Below are 22,788 nucleotides of genomic sequence, written 5' to 3'. Positions count from 1 at the left end.
ATTGATGCTCGTTCTACCAAGAAAGAAAGAGGTGAACATTTTAATGAACAAATTAACTTCTATGCCAAAATCGGAAGTGCCTTTCAGTTCAGTAGTTTGGTCCAGTGCAGTTCTTCAAAAAAAACCAACACAAACCAACAAAAAACAGAAACAAGAATAAAAAAAACAAAAGAAGTGTTTCCCACAAATAAATAAATCCAGCATTCTTTGTCCCCTTTAAAAGTAACAGGACCTAAAAAGCACCAAATTCATAAAATCTGCAATAACATTCTTCAAATAGGCCCACAAGTCCATACATTTAAATCTAGTTAAATGCAAAAAAAAATCCCCAAACCCAAAAAACCCACCTTGTTACATACTCACATCAACTGCAGCACAAAAAATAATTATTGAAATAATAAGAAAATTAAAGACTGCTTTCTAGCAATAACTAGTGCATTGAATTTTGAATGTTCTGTTCTTCAGTGCAAACGTAACATGACGCCTCCCTTCCATCTCTGATTCAGAAGTGTGAAGGATGCCCGTACTGGTTCACTCCTTGTTGTGGCTGGTTACCTGGTTGATAAAGCAAAGGGAAGTGTTTGTGCCTCGTGACTGTACTCTACAGAAATACAGAATAATACCTGTATTTCATGCAGTGGTAGCAAGCAACAGTCAATACATTCCCTTATATACCTAGCGCATGCAAGAGGTGCTGATTTCCTCGGGGACTTTGCCTGCGGTAGGACTAAAGAAGTGAGGGGAGAAAACACACAGCAAACTGTAACTGGGCCACCAGCTCCAGTCCTGTGGGTGCCTTGGGCTTCTCTGGAGACCAACAGAAATCCGTGGGGGACACTAGCACCAGAACTTTGGTACTGCATCACTACTGGGTTAGGTAACCAGTTGTCAGCAGGAAAATTACTTATATGTATATATGGCAGTATTTAAATAGGCAGAACATCTCCAGAAAGAGAATTCCATACTCAAATATACATCTATATTTATGTACAGCTGTGCACACACATGCTTACTAGAGAGCTGCTTCTGGAGCTGCCTGACCAGCGCCGCTGTCTGTTGTTGCTGCTGCGTCTGTTGTAAGCCTTGCCTTGGAAACTGCAAAAGAAACATGCAAGATGAAAGAAATACGCACAGCACAAGTGCCACATCAGGTAACTGCAGAAATGTTCAGCTTGTGCTGCCCTGTCAGTGCTGGCAGAGCAGGCGGAGGGGGACAGCAGAAGGCCGGCATGCCTCCTCAGTGGGTCCTGACCGGATTTTAACAGCACAGCAAGGACACATGGAGCACGCTTAGAACTTACAGAACTTTTGTTCTCTTCGTTCCCTGAAACCTTACACATTCCCAGCTGTGTTACAGGTATCACGTGTGTCCAGCCAGACACAAGGGACAGAGTCAGTCTCTGTCTTTTCTACCTCTGGAGAGGCCAGTATTCATCTTGCAAGTCACTCTAAGCAGCTCTGCTGTCTGCATTGTTCAAAGACAAGGCAAATCCAAACTGCAAATCAAAATTAACAGCCTTTTTAGCATTTTTAAACACTTACATGTAGTTGAAGCATAAATCAAAAGAAGCTTCTAGGGAAGTGTTCTTCCCAGGGCAATGGCACTTCAGACAGAGAGAAGGCTACGCACAAAGCACAGGTTGTTCACTGCGCTGCACACCTGCTGCAGGGTGATAGCTGCACACTCAATTCTTGGCTCCAGTGGAACGGCAGGCAGATCAGTGCCCAGCCAACTGGGCCAACTCCTCCACGGAGCAAAATAATCATCGTTCTGATCCTCACCCGAAGCCCACAGGGGTCAAGACAAGGCCCTTCCAGTCCATGGCACTAAGCACAAGGGGATTAGACACAAAAAGCTTCCAGATAAATCTGCTGTTAATGAATTAAATCATTACTTCAATCACTTTGAAAGTACTCGTGGTGTAAATGCATTCCCTTTCACAAATTTGCACCCTATTTATGCTTGCATCAAAGCAGAATTTAGTCTTTAATTGGTCCATCTGACAGCATGCATTATTCCCTAGCTAGCTGACCCATGAAGTCTATTCGTCAAGTAAGGATGGGTAGGAGAACAAGCACCGCTTTGCTTTCCACACTTCTGGCTGTCATTCAGAAAAAAAATCATTCTTTTAACAACTTTTATTGATCATCTACCTCTGTGTCAGAGCACTGAATACATTGCACACCACACCACTGAATTACGAGAGACAGACCTGACACAGACCGTCTGCGTGTGTACCGTTGGGATGGACACCTCTGGTGCCAAAGGTCTGCATGTACAAGAAGCATTTCTTCCCTTGGAAAACGTGTCACCCGTATGAAAGAAAAATGCCTGTGCATCAGCTCTCTCAGACTCCCGAGGACAGAGAGCTGATGGCACAACTCCCTCATACTTACCTACTCCTGGGAGGGATATCATGATGAATGAGGTACTGCTGTGCTAGCAAGCACAAACCAAACCAAGGCTTCACCATTTACTGTCTGTCTTATCCTCAGGGCCTCTAAGCTCTCTAGACCTGTTTCCTAAGCCCCGGAACTTTCCTTCTCACTAGATTTGATGAAAATGCATGTGCTTCTAATTAAGTGATTTTTTTGTGGTTCTGCACAAGGACACACAATACACCTGACCAGTTTGAAAACCTGGTGTGCTGAATGAAAATGGAGTTATTCAATACTCTAATAACATCATACATGCTACAGAAAACGCCCATGCTTTGTTTCAGTGAAAACTTTTGCTTACTGAAGGGAGTTTCAGTGTTTTACAAGACTTCAGCATCTTTTCCCTTTCTGAAACCAAATCCTTTACTTAAAATACGTTGTGTAATCTTCTGGCTAACAGTCCTTAGTAAATGCTGAGGTTAGTCAAAATCATTAACCACACCAGGGTTTCTTGGGGACACGAAACCAACACACAGAAAGCTTTCTGCTGTGCTAAGTGCTGGAAGAGGAGCCTGCAGCCTCGCAGGTGCTCTGTGTCTGTGACAGCCTCTCACACACAGTTTGTTCATGATATAAACACTATTAAGAAAAACTCAAAAATGGATGAAAACTATATTTCAATAGATATCAGATAAACATCTTTCATTCATCCTTACTCTTGCACTTACAAGCTGCTTCCAAGTTTCTCTATCAGATCACGTTGATTAATGCTTTTAAACTCGGAAGCTAGCAATTTCAGCATTACTGTATTTTCTCCAGTTTTCTATAGCAAACTTTTCTAGTTATCCTCATCTACCTTACGTATGTCTGGAAAAACTGCCCAAATGCAGGAAACAAGCATAATGACATTGTAAATTCAGTGTCCATAAAAATTATGTGGTAGTGATAGTGATTTGGTAAAATCATTCATTAAACTATAAAGGCTCCAATTCAGCACACAGGAATGCCTCAAAAGTAATTTTGTTTGTACAGTTGTCTTCATGCAGCTCTGTTTTACAACTAACGATTTAATTTAAGAGGATCTTCAAACAATAAAACCCATTTCTTCCCCAGCCTGTTAGCAGTACAACCTAAAAATCAAAGGCCCAAGGTCACTAACAGTGACCTGTGACACCACTTAAGGCAGGGACTGGACTTTGGCAGTGGTGGAGCTGCCAGCGTCCCCAGCTGACGCCAGAGGGAGCGGAGGGAGAGCAGATGCTCGCACAAACACAGCACAAGCACAGCAACGTGGAGAAATGCCAACCACCAGCACCTTACGTTTCCAAGTGAAGGCTTTTCTTAGTGTTACAGCAAAAACTAGTTCCACAAGTAGCCTCAATTGTATACGTTATCCTGCTTTCACTTCAAAATATTACAAAGACAGAAAAATGCACCAATTTATATGCATCAGCAGCAACTACAGATTTCTCATCAAGTTTAAGTTTTTAAAGTTAGCAAGGGCTATTCATTATTACTATGATATATTAATTAGGATAACACTCATAAAAATGCATAGCACAGCAAGCATAAACAGGAATAAACTGCAGCAGCAAGGCGTTAATTTACCTCAGCCTGCTGCTCTGGGACTACTAAATGGCATCTTTAGACCCCCAGAAAAAAAGACCCCTGACTTTTCAGTAGGGCTTAGAGCACTTGGTTCTAGATCAGATTTTCAAAATAGTCATTTATTTATGCTGCACTAGGAGTAAGACTGAGGGTGACTTTAAAGCATCACATTGGTTTCCCCCTCTGAATTGACAGAAAGAGATTTAAGGCCGTTTGGGCAGTCTCATTTTACTGGTGATGGAAGAGAGATGTACAGAATTAGAAAAGCAGCAGTACCCATTTTTTAACTATCTCGCCAAGTAATTCTCAAAAGAACTACTATGGGTGGTTATTTACATTCTTTGGGATATTAACCATTAGTTTTAAATCAATATTGCTAAGTGCAACTTCAAAAAGATGTATTGAAATGAAGCATTTGAACTTTTCCTATCTTTTTTCAGCCAAATTGATGTGTCATTGTTGGCCCAACTTTGGTATCAGTTTTGACTGAACTGGTGAATGAACCACGAAAGCGCAGGAGGCAGCGCGCGCTCCAGTCCTAGAAGGAGCAAACTCAAATGCGCTGCTGCAGAGGCACTGGGGCTTGAGCAGGGCAGTGCACAAGCCCTCCTTGCCAAGGCCTGTGTTCAAAGCTGCACTTGCGTCCCCAACAGAGGTCAGCAGGTGAGGACACCTCCAGCAACACCTCAGTGCACGCATAACCCCCCTCTTGCCACGTTTTGGCACGATGGACGCAGTTACACAGTCTTCTGTGGACAGATGCAATTTTCCTCTGCCTACAGTCGGAGCCAGCCAGGAGCTAACTGGATGCACGAGCCAGCTGTTGAGCCCCAACTAATACGCTGCTACCACAGCTACAGCCTGCGGCCAGCTCAGGACGCAGGCAAAATGAGCCTGTCGCCTCCAGCACCGGGCACACGCTCATACGGCACTCAGAGCAGTGGAGGTACCGCACCGCAGGCACCGCGGCGGCAGCACCAGCAGGCAGACGGTGACGCCAGAAAGCTTACACAAACCCTCTCCCCAGACTGCCACGCTGCCCATCTGCGTAAGGGACAAAACCCCCTCTGTCACTACCCTCACGCCGCCCCAAAGTATCTGGCAGTCGCCTCTGCTTACCAAAGGCTGCTGCGGTTGCACGGGCTGGAGACCAAGCGCCTGCTGCTGCCCTGGCTGCTGCCCCTGCTGCTGCTGCAACTGAAAGAAGATGAGCATTGAAACAACAGCGACATGGCACGCACACTGCCTCAGGGAATGACTACGAGCCAAGCAGTGTGGCTTTTCATGAGTGATTTCCAGCATAGGAGCTGGGCTCGCTTACAGCATTGGTTACTGAAGGCCCCGCTGGGGAGATAAGCCTCACAGCTCTCCACTTTCATCATCAGCCACACCAAGGCTGGCAAGGAGCATTGTTAATAAACAAAAAAATACTCAAAAGCTGGTATATTTAGTTCACTACACCATCAAAATATTTAGATAAAATAAGACAAGAACTGGCACAGAGAGCTATTACATTAAAATGAAAACATGAAAATACTTCCAACCATCAAAGGGCCACAGGAAAAGGATTTTTAATGTCATTTACTTCCCCTGTGCAAAGCCCTACATATTTAGCCGATAAACTGATACTTACCTCCAAATTAAAAATATATCATCAAATCAGAATACAGGAAATAGGCCAGACAGGCAGCAAGCCCTTTGATTTAATTCCAGTATACATTCATTATAAGGGCAGATAGGGGAGAGCACAACCACTGCTTTTGTCTCAGCACATTCAGCTAGGCTGTTCTCAAATCTACCTTCTCCAGAGGCATTCTACAATCTTGAAAAATGAAAGTACTGAATTTTACATGTATGTCCAAAGCTCTCTTTTCAAAGTCCCAAATGTAAACAATTAATTACTGTACTCGAGTAAAAGCCGTTTGGATTTATAGCACCAGGCTCTGCTGCTTAGACTTGAAGACACGTGCAAGCGAGCACGTAACACCATCACCCGATACGGTGATGTTTATGCTCCCTTCCTGCACTGAAACATCCCTGGCCTCTAGTGCAGCCGAGTCCCTCACCTGGAAGAGTCTCTGCTGCCGCATCTGCTGCTGTCTCGGTCTCATTGGCTCTGGAGGCAGCTGTACTGAGTTTAGGGTCGGATGAGGACCTGTGGTCGATGCACTGTCCAGTCCTCCTCCAACCAGTGAATTTGGCTGCAAAGGCTGATGGCTCAAACTGATTGGGGAAAAAAAATAACGGATTGTACTTCATTTATAGCCAGAGCACAAGTTAGTCTAGGAGTACTCAACTATAAGCTGCAACATTAGACTTGCATAGATTTAAAAGACGTTTACGTTTTACAGGAAGAATATATTTCCAAATATGAATGCTTTGAAAAATATTCCATAATAGAAGCTGTACCTTACTATTGCCCAGTAACTGATGCAGGTAATGTGTTCCTCTAAACAAGAGCGGATCCAAGCATTCAACTCTTGCTTTATTAGGAAGAGTGATGAGCTGCTACATTTCAAGCAATAATTCCACATAAGCACTAAAATGTTCTCCAGACCAAAACATCTCATAGTTACATTACCATGAATTTAAACCTGATTATAAAGACTTTTTACTTTCTAAAATACTGAGAAAACACACCAAGCAAGAAATACTTTCTTAGGATGTTATGGAAGAAATTAATGTTGACAAAGCAGAAAGTGGCAAAACTTCTGATTCAGCTAAGAGCAGAGCTGGACTGTTAGTTGGATTATGCTAGACTGTTAGGAAAAAAATCTGATTTAAGACTGTCATTGGAAACTCCAGTTTTCCACTCTGCTTACTCTGTAACACTCCCTTTTTTGGATTTCTTTCCTGCTTCATTTGCCTTCTGTTTCATGACATTTCTTTACCAATGAAATTTTCCTGTTTCTCATAGACAGTGCTTCCAAACTGAAGTCAATTTAGTCTATTCAGGCTTAAGCAAAATTCATTTGTCTACTGAGAGTTAAACTACCAAGTTGGTCTTGTGTTCTCTTGACTACAGACTCTTTGGTAAACCTGGAATATTTATTGTTTAATACCACACACGTGTTTACATAATATGGTACCACGTCTGCGTGTGTAGTGAAACAGGATCCAAGTGCTGTCTTTAAATGAATTTTTGTGTTCTACAAACACAGAGGACAACTGGGCTACAACATGTGCCAAGACCAACTTAAAATAAAAATTAAACAAGGGAAAAAACGGGGAAATTGGAGAGAAAGACACATTTATTGCTAATTAGACCCATCGCTAACCTCATTTTGATTAATATGCTTTATTTTAAATAAAGCTTTAGACCTCTAAACAAAGTTGCCATTAAAATCCTGCCATGTTACCAGCTATAAGAACCGCAGAGGCTCACCGCTGAGTGCCTGTCAAAGGCTGGATGTACGCAGCAGCCTGCTGTTGAATATATCCGCTGGGCTGCTGTTGGATCTGCCGCAGCCTCTCCATCAGCGTGGGGCTGGAATGAGCTGCTGTGTACGCTCGGGGGGTGTAGCTGGGGGAAAGCACTACGCCACCGGGCTGCTGCTGCTGCAAAGGCATCTGAGTGCTGTACATCGTGTATCCATGAGGCATGCTCTGCGGGGAAAACGGACAGAAGAGTAACTTCACTGGGCCCGGGTTTAACTTAGCTTAACTATAAGAGGAAGAGATGGCCTTTATCAAAGAGCCAAAGCCTGGATAACTGGAGGGAAGTCAGTGAGACGCAGTGCTGTACCCACGTGCCGGTCTGTGAGTCCCCCGCGCTGGCTGTACCCCACTTCTGTCTGCGGGTTCAAGCAGCTGCAATGTGGTCACACACAGCAGGATGGAACTTGCACCGTGCCGCCCTTCCCCGAGAGGCACTGAGCAGGAGCGGGACTCTGCTCCACCGCTCCGCCTCTCCCTCTTTTTTGTTCCCCCCTCCTCCCCCTCACAAAATCCCAAGGACCAGAATGACCATGACATAATAACAAGTTACTGGTATCACTATCTCACCAAAAATTGGCCAAATTTCAGGCTTAACACTGAAGTACACTTGCCTTTACCAGCAACAGCATTAGGAAAAAAATGGAAGTGGCCATGTTAAAAACATTTATGAGCTACGGCATGTGGAGACTGCAAGCATCCTCGAAGGAGGCCTTGCCATCACACTAGGGAACATAGACGAGGCAAGTGCCAAGCACAGAAAAGCAGGCTGGGAGGTAAAGGAGTTCTCCTTAAAAGCATTTTTATGCAGACGCTCCACGGGAGTAGCACAGTACCTGTGCTTGCTGTAACCCTGGGTACTGTGGAAGCTGAGATGGAGGTCGGACTTGCGGAGTGAAAATAGCAGCTTGGTCCATTGGCTGACCCTGAAAGACACATCACCCATCAGATATGGCCTCCACACCCCGAACAAGTCCAGTTCTGGACACAACCTCCACGAAGCGGTGTCCTAAAGAGTCATGGAGAGACTTGAACATTTCCTTCAAGACAGCACCATTGCTCAGTGCCAAACTGCTAAACTGTATTTACTCATAAGGAGATGGAAGAATCGACTTTTGTTTGATTTCTGACACTACTGTAACACTGCAGCAGTGAAGAAACAGCCATTTACTGAACAGAGGTCTTGCAGACACCCTTTAAAATGGGGTTTTGCAAAGGATTAGAAAAAAAATATTCTAGCTGTCTTGAAGACAGTACATTAAATTATACAGGGAGCTTAAAGTGAATGACAATCTCCAGTATAACTACACAGTTGATATCTTTCTCAGGCTACCTGATTACTAGCTTTCCCCCAGATGAAGCAGGCAAAATGCTGCTTTGCAAATTTTATGATAACATACAAAATAGCATGGGTAACACAAGCATCTCCAGCTCCCAACAAGTACAGCTTGGAAACACACTCCATATTTGTGATCAGCAGACAGCCTAGTTTGTTCATTTCAATATTTATGCCCAATTAATGGCAAATCATTTAAAGATTTCAACTACAACTGCATTAGTATGCTTTGAAGCACCAGAAAAGGGGGGGGGGGGGGAGTTACACTTAATTTCGGGACAAGATTGTAAAAAACTGGCGAATGAGAATTTGCCAAGGATACAATCAAGTCTGTGTATTTTCTGTGCGATTGTAACGCTGCACAGCTACACTTGATCATTTTGAAAACCATTCCACTCAAAAAAGCTCAGTGGCAGACATGAGCTGGAAGCAGGGATGCTCCTTCCCTGTAGCTGCCCAGTTTCCCATAAAACCAAACAAAAAAATCCAAGTCCTCCAACAAAGCCTTTGTCATTTTAATAACAATATCCTTACAGAGATGTATTAGAATTTAAGGCTAAAAGTGACTTTGATAACACACTGCAAGCAGCAACGTTACAGTCGGGGCTACCTGGTGGAAAAGAAAATCTCACATGGGATAAAGTACTGAAGCACCATTGGGACTCTCCTTCTTTATCTGCTCCCATTCCTTTAGTGGTAACTGTACCAAACATTAACAAGTCTGTAAGCACAACCAGCAGTCCTGCAGTTCAGCTATTATTTTGGATTGGGTTTAAAAATACGTGCATCCTCATTGACAGACCTGGGAAACAAGCAGAGCTAACTATTATGAACAGGAATCACTCAGAGAAGCAGGATGGTAGAGAGAAACCGTTCCAGCTTCAACCGATCCAGCCCCAAGAGACATGAACTGCTGTGACCGGGGCTGGATTAACTGCCCTGCGCTTTGGGTAGACAGCAGACAGACGAGGTCAAGGACAAAATGCAAAACCAGGGGCAAAGCTACCACAGGGTGCCACAGGGTTGTCACACACTCATTTTTCATACCTTCCTTTCTTTTAAAAACAAAAAGAAAAGACTGACCTAGCTAGGCTCTGTGCCAGCCTCTGGGACCACCACTAAAGGAGTCACTAAGGCACAGACAAGACAGCAAGGCATTCTGATATGATAAGCTATACTAAGGAGGCAGAAGCTGTGCTAAGGATTTGTTTTAAAAACAAGTCAGTATCTCATGGAAAATTCTGAAAAACAAATTAGGGAGTACAGGAGGCATGAACAGAGTAACATCTATCAGTCCTGACAAAAGGTCAGGGTAAATTAAATTTATCTGGAAAAGCATCTGCAAAATCAGATGGGGAGCTCTCAAAACAGCCACCTGATAGGTGAGAAACTGAAACTCTGAACAGAATGTACCTCTTGCAGACGGGATGCACACACACCAGATGTCAGCCAAGTACAGGGGGAAGGTACTCAAGTGCTTAAGATTTTTCTTTTTTTAAACAGAGGCAAAAGAAAAAAATTAAAAAAAGAATAATAATTTCTCTGAGCAAATTGCTTCTGAAACTTTTTCATAAGGTTCCAATGACAAGATAGTAACTTGAATCCACCCAAAGGTGAAATCTGGTAAAACCATAACTGATTTCTAGAAAAACTGGTGCCTTAAGCTATTCCCCGCAGTAATACAAACCACCTTGTGGGTTCTGTGGAAGCTGGTCTGTAGAGCGGTGCTCCGTGTGCTATCCTTTTGTTTCTCTCAGTGACAGCTAACCTGGTGGGCCCAGGAACAAAATTTGTCCGCTCATGCCCATGCAGTGTAAACAGTGTCCCTCCAAAGTTAATGGAAGTTGTATCAATGGAAATTGGATTAGGCCCTAATTCTGTAAGAAAATACTAAATAAGCAGCTGCATGATCCCAGCAATCCACAGTGGGCAGAGAGCCACGAGCGAGTTTTGTCCACCGACCTCTCCCCTGCCATTTAAAGCGCACACAAAGCAGCGGAGCTGGCAGGGTGTGAGACCCCAGAGCAGCGCACCCGTACTGAAGGCACTGCTGCCCAGGCCAGGCAAGCACCACACATAAAACCAAATGTGAAACATAGCAAGAAGCTGTTTGTTAGGCAGGGACAGGTCAATCTATTCCATGGCAGCACACGGCCACCGAGCAAGCTCCCGTGTTGTGAGAGTGCGCTCTGCATTCCTGAGCAGCAGCAGCAGCAGATGTTGCTAAATTCAAAGGGACTTCTTCCTCCAGGCATAATTTAGTAAAGAGTTAACCAAACATGCAAGCCAACTGCTGCAAGCCAGAACTGTGCATGCATGTCAAACAAAAGCAAAACAAAAAAAAGGAGAAAAAACCCAAATGCTTTTATTCAATGCTGATGCAACGTTACAGTAATAAACACTGCTACTCTTTGTTCTACTTACACCTTAAACTGAAGCAAAACTGACTGCTTTTTCCTGTTAAGGTATGTGACCACAGTGTATTTGGAAGGAATCTTCTTTCCTAGGTGGGGGGCACGGAGACTGGCAAAGGCAATTGTAGCAGCCATGGCACTGTAGGCTGATTTGACCAAAATCTGACCAAATCTGTCTTCAAAAGCAGGTAGTGAAACACTAACACTTATGTAGGTAAGAAGATGACGATAGATTTGAGAGACCTCACTGTATATTTGCTGCATATCTAGGTGTGCCTAATTAACTGCAAATATGGTGATCTATACCCTGTTCTGACACGCTACCAGTAGTAACAGGAATGACTGCACATATATAAAATATGGACGACAGGGTAAGCAGCAAAGCCTTTTTAAAAATACATTGTGCTTTGTCTTTCCAATTAGTGTTTTTAACAACATGGCAGTTTCCCTAAGATGGGAAGAAAGTCCTGCAAGCTAACTCTGAAACAGCTTTTCTAATTGATAATATCTGGAAAGCTTTCCAACACAGATATTAGGGATGAAACTTCATGCCATCATTGTTTTTCTCCAGAAACAACTGAATTCTATGAAACTTAATAATTTAACAGGTAAGTGTTAGCCATTACTTGTTTTGGAAGTAACAAAATACGGTTATTCTAATAACTGCACATCCTGCCATAGCTCAAGAACAGACCATCAGACAGTATACTGTCATGCTCACGTAGGACAAGAAGCATTTTGGAAACTACAGCTCACGTGGAGCAGGGGAGCTGACCCTCACTGCCTGAGCTGAGAGGCACGACTGCGTCCCACCGCAGCAGGAACAGGCCCACGCCTGGGACAGCTCCAAGTGCTGCCTCGGAAGCGCTGGTGGCACGCACTGGCCAAAAAGGACGTGTGGTCCATCCCTTACCACTCATCTGACACGGCAGTCACTGTTAGCCCACCACGCATCGTGGCAGAAGCTGCCACGCTGGATGGCAGCAGAGAGGAGCAGGGCCAGCTGCCAGCGGGGCGACGAGGGCAGAATGGGAACACGCCAGCCATGCTTAGATGCACAGGGCATCGGACGTACCTTGCAGCTACTCTAACCTTTCACAGCAAGAAACACAACAGAAGAGGGAAAAAATTAATCAATGATGCAGTTATTGGAAATATTTGTAAGAAAAAATACTCTATGTGTACAAGTGTATTCACAGCCTTCCCACATGCAACCACTGCGCTACCTAGGTGAGAGGAGTGCCAAAGCGTATCATTCTCATCAAAAGCAAAATGTGCAGCCTGTGTGTTGAAAGAAATGCATGTTTGTGCGATAGAAATAATACAGAGAAGAAAAGTTCATGGTGTCAGAGTGGTTACCATTATGTTGTCAAAGCCATCCTGAAGGGATACGGCAGTGCTACAGATATCCTAAAGGAAAAGGACAGGCAAGAAAATAGCAAACAATACAAACAACATACACAATTAGGCTCGAATTGTTAGTGGAGCAGTACAGCACCTTTACAGAGCTCACCTGTATGTACTCAAAGAATGCTGGCATTTAGGGATGCTAACAAGGTCCTTTTAGGTGGTTTTTATGCTAATGAACCTCCATACTTTTATAAAATTTATGAACAGAAACTCTAAATGCGGAAAGGACTCCTTGCCATCCACAGGAGCCTATTAATTCTATACATAATACTCACATTTTTTTTAATAAGTCATAGTTCTTAAAGACCTTGCACCATAGCTATTTGTTTTCAAGAGCACAGCACGTATGGCACAGCACTGAAGAGCAGAGTCCTTCTGGACTGATTTTACAGAACTGCCCACACCAGTGCCAGTGGTTTCAAGCTGAGCAGGTAATTTCATTCTGCAGCTGCAGAAACATGAAAACCAAAGAAGAAACCTTCCCTAATTAAGCTCTACCTAACAACAAACACCACATAGTAGCAATGCTTACAAATCATCTTATTCTTAAATTTTCAAATACTACCTTCAGGCTTGTACACTGCCATAGCATTTCCTACTTTAAATCCAGGACCGCAGGAAGAACTACCACAAGCTCCACAGGGACACGTTTCTGACGGGAGCACCATGCAGGCAGGGAGGTGTCCCAGTGGGGCAGCCCGTGGTGCCAGGGAGCACGCAAAGCCCCAGTGCCACTGGGACCTCGGAGCGGTTTCTCTGGTGTCCGCGCTGCCAGCACACGCTTGGACAACAAGGAAGCAAACAGGACGGCCTGGTGGATTGTTCATTCATTTCATTACAGTCAAAGCTTTCAAGTTATCAGGATGAATGAATCTTGCCCCATATCCAATAAGGTAAAACACTAGAACCAGACAGAAAACAATGCGTCCATCTGTGGTACTCCCCAGCACACCGCAAAGGGCCTGGCTGTGCATGCCACTGTGGGGAAGTAACTAGGAAACGAAGGCTGTGTTTGGATGGCTCTGGTTTGACTTGGTTTACGTCAGCCTATCTTATACTGGCTTATTGCTGAAATAGAAACACGGCTGATACAGAACCGCTGACTGACGAACATCCAGCACATGTGGTAGGTTCGCTGAAATAACTCATCTGAACCTACCCTGTCGAATTTTAGTGCAACTTTTACATTGTAAATGTTCAATCCAAATTTTATGAAAAAGCTCATCACAGACACTTTATTAATCTTATTTAAGCATGGATTCTTGCCTTCATGGTAAGTTTATTCTCCTTACTGACTACCTGTCTATGCAGCAGTTTGGAGGAGAAGTTAACCATTGTTCTCTAACGCCTCAGATACTGTCCCTGTTTGAAACCAAAAGGGAAATGCAACATCTTCTGTCCTCTAAATGTGACAGTGTTAAACAACAGCATTTCTTAAATGTGAGAATAGTGTTATTTTAGATGTTCAATTATTGCTTTTTGATCCACCTAGCCATAAGCAGTGATCATCATCTGTTTACTCAAGGCTCTTATTTAAGCCTGTATTCTATCATAGTAATGGAAAGCCAGTTGGACCTAACACTAAAATAGTGAGATATTGCCTAATGTACGAAATACTACAAGGTCAACTGTAGAGCCCAGTACCCAACATTTAGGGTACCTAATCCTTAGTACCTCATAGTGCCTACAAGACACCAGCAAGAGATCAAATATCCACTGTACCACTGAAATGATAAAATACACATCCAGAGCTTCTGGGGGCTGCCTTTTTTTTCTTTTTTTTTTAAGGTAGAAGACAGCACACACACAGGCAAACCCTAGTTTCACAATTATGAACAGCCCCATATAAAACTATTGTAGCCCATCAGCAATTTAAGCACTACAGAGGGCTACATCATAGCAGAGAGACTGAAAGAGGGACAATGAGGGAGCTCTAACAAAACAGAGACAGCGTGGGAGAAATTATGAGGATACTTGCTGAAAATTTTGACTATTTTGAGCAAAGAGGGTACATCACAGAGTTTGAAGGCAAGATAGCCTAAGGGCAATGTAACACATACTGCAGTGAGGGTAAGAATGGGTATAGAAGGACTTTAAAATAAAGGCAAGAAGTTATTGGTTTTACCACCAACTACTGTACACATATTGCTGGGTATCTGGGATCCAAAAAAACAATTTTCTGTTCTTACGTCATCAATTCAAAAGCAGCCTGTCTGTAGCCATATTCTGAAGCTAGCTCAGGCTCTGAAGGGTGTTGCACAATAGCCATGTGTGGTTTGGCACACAGCAGCTGTACTCTGCAAAAATTTTAGGAGAAGAAATAGCAGCTATTTCTAGAGAACATGGACGTCTGTGTGCACACGTGTATGGAAATGGCTCCTGCTGGACTTCCTGGATTTTGAATTGTGAAGAACATTTGCTGTGCCTCTGCTGCACCTCTGACTTGTAGCTTGGTGGTACATAGCACCATACAATTCTACTATGAAAGCCTCTGTGACACAACAGGGAACAAGAATATCATCAAGTAGCAGAAGCAAAACCTGATTTTAGGAAACACAGGAAAAATAGAAGGGACTAAGACACCAAAGGGCAAATGAAGTTTAAAAGCAGTTGGCCCTGATTAATCAACATTTGGGCAATTACTCCAATAGTAAATATCAGCTGGCTCTCCACTCCGTAAGCCTACACAGGGCAAGCAGTCCCAACAGAAGGCAAAACCACGGTGTTGCTCTTCAGACTTAGGGGTTTGGACAAACCTGTTGGAGAGACCGTGACTGTGCTTGCTGCCTGAGGAGCCGCTGCTGCTGCTGCTCTTGCTGCAGGAGTTTCATCTGAAGCAACTGCTGTTGAGGCGTGATTGCATGGATAGAGGGGGGCTGCATCATGGTGCCAGAGCGCCGTTGCAGCATGTTCGACAGGGCTTGCTTCGTATTAGTTGGGACAAAGGAGCCTGTCGGATCCAGCCTGGAACCACCTAAAAACCACCCAAAACACAAATGTGTTCTGTGCCTTCTGTAAGAGTGTGGCTGGCACAGATCAGTAGTAATTCATCAGCTCCTATTTGGTTAGCTCTACAATAATGATGATAAACTTACCTCTGTAAAGGCAGACAGTGAACTGGATTAAACCAGATTACTGGCCCGAAAAATTAAATGGGCAAAATAACTTTGAAGATTACCACTTGTAAATGAGAATGAAGAGTAAAAAGGCTGTGGGCTGTTGCTGTTCTATGCCACATAAAACATTTGACTACTACTGATGAACAAAAGTTGCTTTTCAGATCAAAAGCATGATATGAACAGATTATTATGTCAAGCCAATTTTATAATGAGATGGCAGTAATTTATGCACTCTATGCTATTTGATAAAAATCATGTACCTATATGTCAGACTTAAGAAGGTGATCTTATTAATTAGTTTTTAAAATCAGTATTTCCTTAAGCTTTTTAGCCACTGTCTGGTATATTCTGAAGACTTTTATATACTTAAAATACAGATCTAGTTGGTTTTGGAGGTTCAGAAAAAATATTTAACACTTATAACTGGAACCAAACTTCTCAACTTCTCCTGCATAATATCTGAGAAGGATGTAGTAGTACTTCTCAAAACATCATAAACTGCTGCCCCCTAGAGCAAGTAAAATACTTATGTTAAACTGTATACACATTAACTGGAAGAAACAAAACAATCCTACAGAAAATTAAGCACATATCACAAATGCTGAAAAAATGCGAGCCCATGGATTTATTTATTCCACCTAGCAGATGTCAAATTAGCCATCATGGTTCTTCGTTTGAATCAAAGAAGAAATAACCCAAAGGTAATTTGTTCCTTTCAATCATCCCTCTCTTACTTCACTCCTCCTTGAACTTCTAACAGCTTTCTTATACTATCACCAGAGTAGGTCATTTTTGCTTATCTACCAAAAAAGTTTAATAGCTTAATAGAGACAGACCTACAAGCGATAACAGAAAGCCCTTTTAACAAAAAAAAAAAAAAAAAAGGCTAACTAAGGAATAAAATAAATGGCATCAGCAGACACAGCCTGCTTCAGAGAAAATGAGATACAAAACATGGTTATAAGAAGTCAACTTTTGTCACACATCAAACAATAAAGCCCCATTTCCATGAATTCAAATCTTACACATACCTGGTGGGAGGGGCTGGTTCTGCACAAAGAAGCCAGGCTGCTGCGGCTGTCCCATGATGTTGTAACCCCACAAGGCAGACTGAGGATGGTGCATCATTTGAGAGGAAATTGGTGAGTAAGTGGGAGGCACTCTGTATAAGTTGTTCGGTGGATATTCCTTAAAATATACAGTAAAAGTGAGTGTTACTGACATTCGTACCTTACTAACTCATAAATAATGCCAATTTTCCTACTAAATTATTAAAGGACAGAGACAGTTCCCATTGTCGTTTGCAATGATGTAAAAACCAGATTAAGTCTCAGGCCGCCCACAGGTAATTAACGCTAACAACTTCATACAAACACCATCCAGTTTTACCTTACTAGCAATTATTTTCTGCGGGCTATAATTAGGTATAGCACAAGGACAGCTTGCTTTATCAGTATATAAATAACAGGAAGAACTTAACTGAAACATTAAAAAGGCCAGAAAATTATCTTAAAATTACAGCTACTTAAAACACAACACATTGACAAACCAGCTGGATGCTGACAGAATACTATCACAACTACAACATGTGTGACTACACTGGCAGCAGTGCGAAGAGGACATAATTGCACAGAATGCTGCTACTGGAAATGTACATTATTATTCAGGTGGTACCAGGCATGTTTTTCAAACCCTTGCTCTAAGTGATTCTTAACTTAGGAACCCACACCTCAAAAACCAATAAAAACCAAAAGGGAAAGCATGTCAGAAAGCAAAAACTGCACAGTAAAACAGTTAATCCATGTGAAAGAGCCTCTTTCAAATTGGTTTCATTTGAATGGGACCTGGGTTTAAACTAACATGTTTACTCTCAACATAATTTGAACAGGAGGAATTTTAGAAATTGATACAAACAATAACAGCTGTACTTTACACCAAACAAAAGGAAGTATATACAGAACCCGAATAATATTTAGCAAGATCCAGTCTAGCATATTTTACATAGCACGTAAGGTCCTAAGCACAGTACGTTCCTCTACACTGAGCTCTGTTTGATAGAAATCCACCATCCTTCTGACCACCTCCATTCACTTCCTTTATTAGGACCTGCTCCTCCAGGTGCAGAACAATTTCTGAAGGTAACATCAGATACTTCGGTAAGATATTTCAGATTTTGTATGGGGCACCAACTACTTACGTCAGCCCTTGAGCTTGACTTCGACTTTCGCTTCCTGCCCTTTGTCTTCTTCTCGTCATCCGTGGCATGTTTTCCCTGATCTGAGAGCTCTCCTGACTTTCTTTCTGGTTCCTGAGACACAGGTGTGGTGGGCTCTTCCTCCTCCTCCTCTGGAGGAAGGGGCAAGGGCTCGAGGTAGTAACTCCGTGGCTTGGGTTTGGTGTGCGTGTGGTACAGGAGGAGATGCTGCTGCTCCTCATATTTTATCACTTTCCTGTCGACACGAACTGTACCAAACCATGCCCAGGAGAGAGGAGCAGGATTTTTGTGACCTTCAAATAAATCCCAAGGGGACACCTTTTGTTTTGTTGAAACCTGAAGACCCTGTTTCAGAATAAGTGAAGTTAGTATTTTAAGAAAGTTAGACACTAGAGTAGATGACTTGCTTTTGTACATCATTATTTGAGTCAGAAAAATCCAGTAAGGATTTTTTCCCCTCCACAAAATGTACCTAATGCATACTGGTGGGATTTTAACCTCTATCCAAGGCTGCCACTAGATAAAAGCAATTACATTTTATAGTACCATTTGCTTATAGCTATGCTAAAAATCTCAAGTTCCATCTATCATATTTTGGAGAAAAAGTCAAATACCTGTCAAAAATGGCTAATCTGAGAATACCCTTGCTAAAAGTTTACATATTCAAATAAGGGAAGAAAGCCTAAGTGCCATATCACAAAAAAATGTCTACCCAGTTCGCAGAATAAAAAGCTCTGTCCTAAGCTCTAGCCTTCTCTTTTAAATGAATTCACTTTAAAAAATTATGCATCCCTTTGTATTCCTGCAAAATCCAAAACAACTAATACACTTCCCCCCTCCCTTTTTTCCTGTCTTTTGTAAGCAGAATCACCCTCCATCTTCCTCCCAGCAAGTAACAGGTCAAAAGGTTCCCAGGTCAAATGAGCTCTCAAACGTAGGATTCTGCTTGAAAAGCAAATAATTCTGTAAGAGCTTCTGCTGTTCAACTCCAGGTCAAATGTGATTTCCTTTTTGGCAACTTCTGTGGAGTTGGCTGATTATCAGTCAAGACCCTATATCGCAAAATTGAGCAAGCTTATGTCAACACTCATCGCATTAGCAGTTACAAATTGACCACGTACTCTGCGGATTTAACAAGGAAGGGCATGCAGCAAACGTGATCACTGAATTTTAAACAAATCGGAAAGTGAAAGGTTACCCAAACTCTTGAATTTGTACGAGTGGCATAAAACTGTTTCTATTAAAGATGCATATACACCTACAGCTCTGAGACTATCTGCAAGTATCAGTGAATCGTCCGGGAGAGGAGGATGGAATCACTGTCCGTGCTGCTGCAGGGGTGGGGAAGCCGGTGCATGGTCCAAGTCACACCAGGCTGCTCAAACCCATTCGGCTGGGGTTTAACAACTCCCTGCAGGCCTCTCTCTAAAACCCACTCCCAATTTCACACTCTGCCTGAGAATTTTCACGTGGCTCACGCAAACAAAAACATTTACTCTTGCCTGTTTCTTATCAATGGAGTCAAATCCTGCAATTTTGTTCCCCTTGGTGTCGATCAAGGATCCCATTGGCTCACAAGTAATAATATCACATGTCTGCTTTGGCAAAGGGAGCAGCTGGCGAACCTTGTCAATGCTTTCTGACCGTTTGTCTCCCAGCTCTTTCTAGAGAATAAAAACGTCAATCAATCCAACGGAAAGGTGGGAGGGAGGGGGGAAGAAGAGAAACATTACACTGCTTTCACTATTAGAAAATGTCCAGTTTCTGGATGAATCATTTCCTTGTACTTTTACTAAATTTAAACAAGTGGCTTTGCAACATTTTTTGTGTTGTTTTCTTTTTTTAAGAATGTAAGTTATCTTTTCATCTCTTGTTTAAACAGAACGTAGAAAATACGTAATACAAATTTAGTGTCTCAAATATGAATAAAAGTAACTAAGTGACTTGCAGAGTCCCTGATTTTAATTTAATATGAAGAAAATACTAAAAGTCTGTCTTCCCACCCCCACATTCCTGTATCTTTATTTTCTTCTTTTTCTCCTTGTTATCGCTAGTGCTCTATCAGTCTCTCCTCTTTTTCCAGGAGGCCTTCCCAGACACTAGAAATGACAGGATTAAAAGATGAGCACAGAAAGCAATTCAAAAGAAATGCTGAAAACGACAAGACATAAAACTTACTTTTAATTTTTTCACTAAATTCATGTAAGCCCTTTTGTTTTCCTCAGGCCCTCCTTGGGAAGCGTTTGACAAGTCCGAGGCAAGCGTCCCGTTGATGAGGACACCCAGCATATCGAGCACAGTTGTGAACAATTCACTGAGAGTAAAGACAAGTATTACCCTGAGGAACTACTGATTGCCAAGAGATCCAGGGACAGATATTCACAGCAAAGGGCACAAACACAACACTTCAGACAAGCCAGGTTTTTCAGGGCTTTCTGCATACACACACACCTCAGCTTGCATGTGTAAGCCCCAGTGTATACATGCAGGTGGACTGTCAAGATGTACAGACAAACCCCAGCTCAGAGCTACAGACAACACTAACTGCTAACAGACAGTCATTAGGAATTACAGGCTCTGACTTAGGAAAGCGCTCAGGTACATGCTTGTTAAGAAAGACTTTAATTAGTGGCTCCAGTGCTTTCCAAAATAGAGGTGCTCCTCAACCAAGACCAGCACTGAGCATGTAAATCGCACGCAAGGAGTAATAGGATAACAGTAAGAAAAATGTAACAACAACAAACATGCAATCTAAACATAAAAGCACTAAGGACATGAACTAGCTTGTTTAAATGGTGCAGACGTACTTGTTGGTCTGCATATCAACAGTTCCTGAAGTGATTATCTGGAGAAGCAGAAGTGCCCAGTCTGTGGTCCACTGGGTACTCCTCTGCACAGTATCAAACATGCCACCTACCTGCAAAATAATACAGCAGATAGCAAGGCTCTGCGTATATCTCACAGAGGCATGCTTCCCTTATCGCATGGGTTACTTATGAATAAAACGGCTATCCAGTCCCACGAGTTCTTGTGTGCTAAATGCCATCTTGAAGCACTGACTTTAAATAACTTGTACTTCCCACCCCATGCTCCCAGCAAAAAGCTTCTCCTAAGAAGGAACTACAGAAAAGCAAAATATTATTACACTGCTCCTTCAGTTTCATATCTTCACTTTCACATTTGATGCAACAAATTGAAGTCGGTGAAAAAATTCTCAGAACTGAAAAAGTGTCAAATTAAAACTTTATAGTTATCATTTTCCTCCCACACCCCAAAATTAGACAATAATGTGTAATGCAAAGAGACAAAAAATCCAAAGACCAATATACCATTGATTGAAAATGAAAAATGCTAAAACATATATTTTACCCTATGAACAATTTTTCACTATTTCTACCAGTATAGTATGATGCTGTAAAATATGCCTTGGCTTTGAGAAGGAGCCATTTTGCCAAAACCCATCCTTCAAAGGACCAAACTGCAGTAACACAAGATACCTCCTCAGGTTGCAAGCCTGATCACCAAATGGTCAGAATACAGTCCAACCCCCAAATTTCAAAGGTACAACACTTCTAGCTAATGAAAGCACAGCTCCAGCCTTCAGACACTGACAGCCCTGTAAAAGAGCACACACCTCCCTGTCGCATAACGGGATGCCTCAGAGAGCTTTCGTCAAAACGACACTGCTCTTCCCTTACTGGTGCACTGCAGCCCTGGGTCTTCCTACTCTGTCAGCTTCGCTGTCTTGCACATTATCCCTGCACTCAGTACCTGCATCAAATCATGTTTCCTGATGTTTCCCACTTCACAACTTTCCAAAAACAAATCTTTTTATTTTGCCATGTTTTTAATCACTCTATATACCTTCACTGGTTGCGCTTGTAGTTGTTACACTTCACACAATTCTTCCCCATACTTAAAGCTTATTTCAGGGTTGTGTCTTGCTCAATAAATACAGAGACTGTTTCCATTCTCAGTATCTGCTTTTAGCTCCTAAACCTTGCTGAGTTTGTATCTAAGAAGATTACTCCTTGAACTACATAAGTGGGTTATGGTTTACCGCAGGATAAAATCTTGCTGCTTTAATAATAAACCAAATATTGCCCATATCAAGATTTCTACCAACCCATGACAAAGTGCATGTCTCCATGGTACTCAGTGGCAGGTGACAGCTGCTTTACTTTAAGCGCAGCCACAGCAATCCCGAAGCTGGTCACAGCTGGCTCAAGTCCCCTTGACCTGAACCAGTGGCAGTGTAAGGCTGTGGTTACCCTTCTAGTTGCACAACCGCATCTAAGTGGCTTCCAAAGAGACAGAAAGAGAACAACGCAGCAGTGTTACTCCTACCTTGATGGTCCCTCATTTGGCCTTACATGTAGTCTCCACACACCTACTGCACTGTGCTAAATGAGTCATGGTGGCCCTGACGTCTGGTACAGAGGTTTCAAGAGATGTGGACATTGGAGAACTTGATGGAAATAGATTTCTAAGTTGGTTAATACATGTATCCAAGTAGCAGCAACTGAAATGGCACATGTAAGTTAAATAGCCAAATGTTACAATTCCCGAGAGCTCTGAAAGTCTCAACTACATTGACTGCCTAATTGCATAAAATCCTTGCTTGTTACATGGGGATAGATCATCAGTGGACAATGGCCCGGAATGTCCACAAAAAGAAGATACATTTCTGAGGTTCCAGGGTCACTGAAAGGAAGAAAGCAGCACAAAAATAAGGCATGAATAAGGTATATGGCCGTGCTTCCCATTCATTTTGTATGACTATGTCCAAATGTTATAGCCAGGAGGCATCAACTGCAACAAGAGAGACGGGAAGAGCAGAGACGAACACCAGTGGAGCACAGACCCCCTTGT

At 42.6% G+C, this 22,788-nt stretch overlaps 1 protein-coding gene across 1 annotated transcript in view; it reads right to left on the bottom strand.

Annotated features, from left to right (window-relative positions):
* Positions 1-502: 502 nt before the first annotated feature.
* Positions 503-22,788, bottom strand: part of MED12L (mediator complex subunit 12-like) — a 139,160-nt gene continuing 116,874 nt past the window's right edge. Inside the window, exons 29-41 of the mRNA XM_010584903.1 lie at positions 20,724-20,833; positions 20,095-20,230; positions 19,419-19,580; positions 17,899-18,261; positions 16,733-16,889; positions 15,339-15,556; positions 8,259-8,348; positions 7,373-7,593; positions 6,054-6,210; positions 5,107-5,178; positions 1,661-1,663; positions 1,014-1,095; positions 503-555 (exon numbers count right to left, since the gene is read on the bottom strand). Of these exons, the coding sequence (XP_010583205.1) occupies positions 503-555; positions 1,014-1,095; positions 1,661-1,663; positions 5,107-5,178; positions 6,054-6,210; positions 7,373-7,593; positions 8,259-8,348; positions 15,339-15,556; positions 16,733-16,889; positions 17,899-18,261; positions 19,419-19,580; positions 20,095-20,230; positions 20,724-20,833 (1,824 nt within the window). The remainder of the gene's footprint in view (positions 556-1,013; positions 1,096-1,660; positions 1,664-5,106; positions 5,179-6,053; positions 6,211-7,372; positions 7,594-8,258; positions 8,349-15,338; positions 15,557-16,732; positions 16,890-17,898; positions 18,262-19,418; positions 19,581-20,094; positions 20,231-20,723; positions 20,834-22,788) is intronic.

This window comes from Haliaeetus leucocephalus, unplaced genomic scaffold, assembly GCF_000737465.1.
Source record: "Haliaeetus leucocephalus isolate CR32 unplaced genomic scaffold, Haliaeetus_leucocephalus-4.0 Scaffold1014, whole genome shotgun sequence".
Classification (NCBI taxonomy): Eukaryota; Metazoa; Chordata; class Aves; order Accipitriformes; family Accipitridae; genus Haliaeetus; species Haliaeetus leucocephalus.
The sequence above is the reverse complement of the archived record's forward strand: the minus strand, read 5'-3'. Positions and strand labels throughout refer to the sequence as shown.